Source organism: Ixodes scapularis, unplaced genomic scaffold (genome assembly GCF_016920785.2).
Source record: "Ixodes scapularis isolate PalLabHiFi unplaced genomic scaffold, ASM1692078v2 PGA_scaffold2__306_contigs__length_199485367, whole genome shotgun sequence".
Taxonomy (NCBI): domain Eukaryota; kingdom Metazoa; phylum Arthropoda; class Arachnida; order Ixodida; family Ixodidae; genus Ixodes; species Ixodes scapularis.
The window spans coordinates 106,110,308-106,113,825 of record NW_024609857.1 but is presented as its reverse complement, the minus strand read 5'-3'; the positions used below and the strand labels follow the sequence as shown (position 1 = coordinate 106,113,825).

The following is a 3,518-nucleotide window of genomic DNA, read 5'->3' as shown; positions in this document are numbered from 1 at the left end:
AGTGCAGCAAAGAATGCTTCTCCACTGTTTGTCTTACAACAGGCACCTCGGCATGTCAGGGCAGCCTTTTCATTTTACTTTCACCTATTGGAGAAACCGAAGGGAAGCACATGATAAAAAGTAAAAATTCTCTAATTCTTTTTTTTTCTTCATATAGTCACTGTTATTCGCGACTCCAACTAAACAAACGGCACGTAGCATTCTATATTCGAGCCTGCCCAGCAAGGGTCTCGCGCTGATTTACTCTTATGCAACGAGATTGTTGGTCGTGTGGTGGTGAAAATACGAAGCTGTTTAGTGAGGGCCTGAAAGCACGTGCTTGGAGTCGCGGATAGTACCCACATAAAAAAAATGGTCCATATTTTCAGCAGGATTTCGAAGTATTGTCACGAAGAACATTATCTATATAAAACTACTCTTAATCTCACATGTCTCCTCTGTTCTCTGTGAAGTGGACCACATAGCAAGTTATGCCCAAGTGCAGACGTTTGTCGTAAACCTTGCAAAGGGCAGCCGCCGTCCGTGTGTCTATGTGGCAGCGAATAAACCTTGTCAGATGTTGGTGCCAACGCGCTAGCGTTTAACCGAACTTTCTTGGAAGCAAGTTGCAATATCATATACAAAGCTTGCACAGCTTTGTATATGATGTGTATGTATGATATGTATATCATATGTATATGAAAGGGTGCGCGACAGCGTAGCTTAAGCTGTGTTAACAATGCGCTTCCCACAACCAGAAAGACGGGCGGACAATGGGTAGAGGGCGCGTGGGAGCGTAGCTTCCGCTGCGTTAAGGAGGCGCTTCTGGCTACCAGAAAGAAGGACGGATTAACGTCACGTGCAAGCCATGTATATGTACAGTATATTCAACACCATGCTGCCTGGAGTCTCCTGTATAGTGGTGATTGCATGTAGCCAATAAACTCAAACTTTTTGGGTTAGTTGTTAGAACACTGCTCTAGGGCAATGTCATTGATTAGGCATTCAGTAATGATGGCTGACCAATTAACTGCCAAAGTAAGGAACATTTAATAAAGATATTGGTACATTTATTTCTTCTTAAAATCAGAGAGTATGGTTAGAGTGCATTGCCAACAAGAGAAAAGGGTGGCACTCCTTGAAAAGAGAAACCGGGTAACTGGCAGAGAAATGGCACAGGCATGGAACAAAGAAGGAGCGAATAAGGATGAAATAACAAGCATGATAGTGGGACCAGTCAAACAAAACAAGGAGCAAGTGAACAAAACAAAGTAAAAAAAAAACCTATAGTACAACTCAGCAGTATCTGTGACATCACGTCTCCTTCACAAAGTTTCAACATTCTTGGCTTCTGTGGTGATCATCCACTGCCTTCACAGTCATACCATATTTCAGAAGGTAATTTTCTTCTTCATAAGTTAGGGGTGGTGGGCTTAAAGGAAGTACTGTTTTCATCCTGAATCAATGATCATTTCCTATGTTAATGTCCACATAACCCTAACATATGGAAAAAATATTAGCCGTTAAAATGTGGTACTGCTGTAAAACATGAATCTCTTTAGGTGAGGCACATACTGAGCTCCAATTAAGGGAAAGGAAATGCGCTAACATCGTGTGGTATCTACACTGTTTTTTCTTTTGTAAAATTTCCATTAAAATATTTATGTTTCTCTTACCACTGCGAAAATTCACACAACCTCTCAAGCATAAGTGACAAAATATTGGGGGCTTGGCTTCCCCCAGAAAATGTCAGCAAAATGTCTTGATGAGGTTTGGAGCCTGGAAAGGAGAGAGAGAAGGGTTTATTAAGGAAGGACAGAGAGGTTAACCTGAACGTAGGTTCTGGTTGGCTACTCTGTACTGGGGAAAAGGGGGAGGGGGAAGAAAAGGTATGACAATGAGGAAGAAAGATGAGGTGAAGTTGTCAATGAGGGTGAGCAATGGTACAATTGATTAAAATCTCACAGGCATTTTTAAGCACCCTACAAAGTGTCTGATAATTCTGTGTTTGTGAGGAACATTACCAAGGCCTTCGTGGCCTTCATGAATTGGTGAGTTGTGTCCCAGGCACCAAGCACTTTTGATGAGCAGAAAGGCCGCGAGTCCAACGCCATTAATGTCTGTTCCAGCACTTGTCGATCCTCGTTAAATTTATCACATTCACACAGGATGTGTTGAATTGTCCCTTCAACTTCGCAGCTTGGACAGTTCGCGGAATCTCTCCTTTGAATTCGATAAAGGAACTGCGGTGTATATGCCACACCAAGCCTTAGTCGGTGCAGGACCGCCTCTAGCTGTCTTGAAAGTCCAGATGGAACGCGGAATGCAAGTTGGGGATCAAGGGAGTATAGCCTGGGATGGTGGTAATGTGGATTCATCCAATAGTTTTGTGAAATTTCTTTTGCCACGTCTTGAACCAGAATTTTTGTGTCCCATCTGGAGTAGGGTATGCAAATTTTCTTGCCGTTACTGGTTGATTTTGCTGCACTATCTGCTGCCTCATTGCCGGCGACACCACAATGACCTGGTATCCACTGAAGAGTTATGTGATGACCCTGCTGGAGGGCCCGGTGGCAGGTGCAGAAGATTTGGTATGCCAGAAAGTCGTACGCATTATTTTTCATAGAAGACTGGATTATTTGTAGCGCTGGTCTTGAGTCACTGAAGATGGTCCAGTTCTGGGGTGCCTGACATAGGATGTACCTTACTGCCTCTCGTATGGCCGCTAGCTCAGATGCCGTTGATGTCGTTTTGTGTCCAATTTCAAAACTGGAGGAATTACTGTGGGCGGGTATTACAATCCCAGATCCAGCTCGTTCTTCAGAGGAGGACCCGTCGGTGTATACATGTGTCGTCGAGCCATATGTTTCATTTATGACCCTTAATGTCAGTTGTTTAAGTACAGGCAGTGGAGTTGATGACTTCTTATGAATGCCTTTGATGTACGGCACTACTTCTGGAGTCAAGAATGTCCATGGCGGTATGCTCTTAATAGATGGTCGATTGAAATTATTTAGAGTAGTATTGTGCTTTCTTATCGTTCTGGAGAAGCTGGACTTCGGTCTGTTTGTTGGTAACGTTGCTAAGTGATGGCGAGAATGTTGTGTAAGGTGCCTCAAGTGCAACCGCAGTGTCTCTTGTATCATGTATGCTTTAATTGGAAACCTGCGAGCCTCCGCAATGGTCCCGGGCGTCGAAGCAGAGCGGGGTAGCCCTAAACAGGTTCGTAGAGCTTGCGCCTGGATGCTTTGGAGGGCTCGTATATTGGTAATGCAGGTGTTGTTGATAACCGGTAAGGTGTACCTCAGAAGTCCGAGGAAGAAGGCTTCGAAAAGTCGCTGTAGGCAACCAACAGTTGCGCCCCATGTTGTGCCACTGATGAATCGCATAAAATGCACTATGGATGTCAGCTTCATTTTAAGTCGGGATACATGAGGCGTCCACGTTAAGCCTCGATCCAAAGTTATTCCTAGAAACGTATGCTTCCGGAAGTACGGAATTTTTTCTCCACAGATAGTAATAGGGTATCTGTCCATTAA

At 44.0% G+C, this 3,518-nt stretch overlaps 1 protein-coding gene across 1 annotated transcript; it reads right to left on the bottom strand.

The window, feature by feature from the left end:
- Positions 1-1,651: 1,651 nt before the first annotated feature.
- On the bottom strand, positions 1,652-3,236 carry LOC121836562 (the record flags this gene model as incomplete). The annotated part of the gene is made up of 2 exons (XM_042291492.1): positions 1,652-1,758; positions 2,048-3,236. Coding segments are annotated over 2 exons (1,296 nt in total), but the record flags the coding sequence as incomplete, so codon positions are not given.
- Between the last annotated feature and the right edge of the window lie 282 nt (positions 3,237-3,518).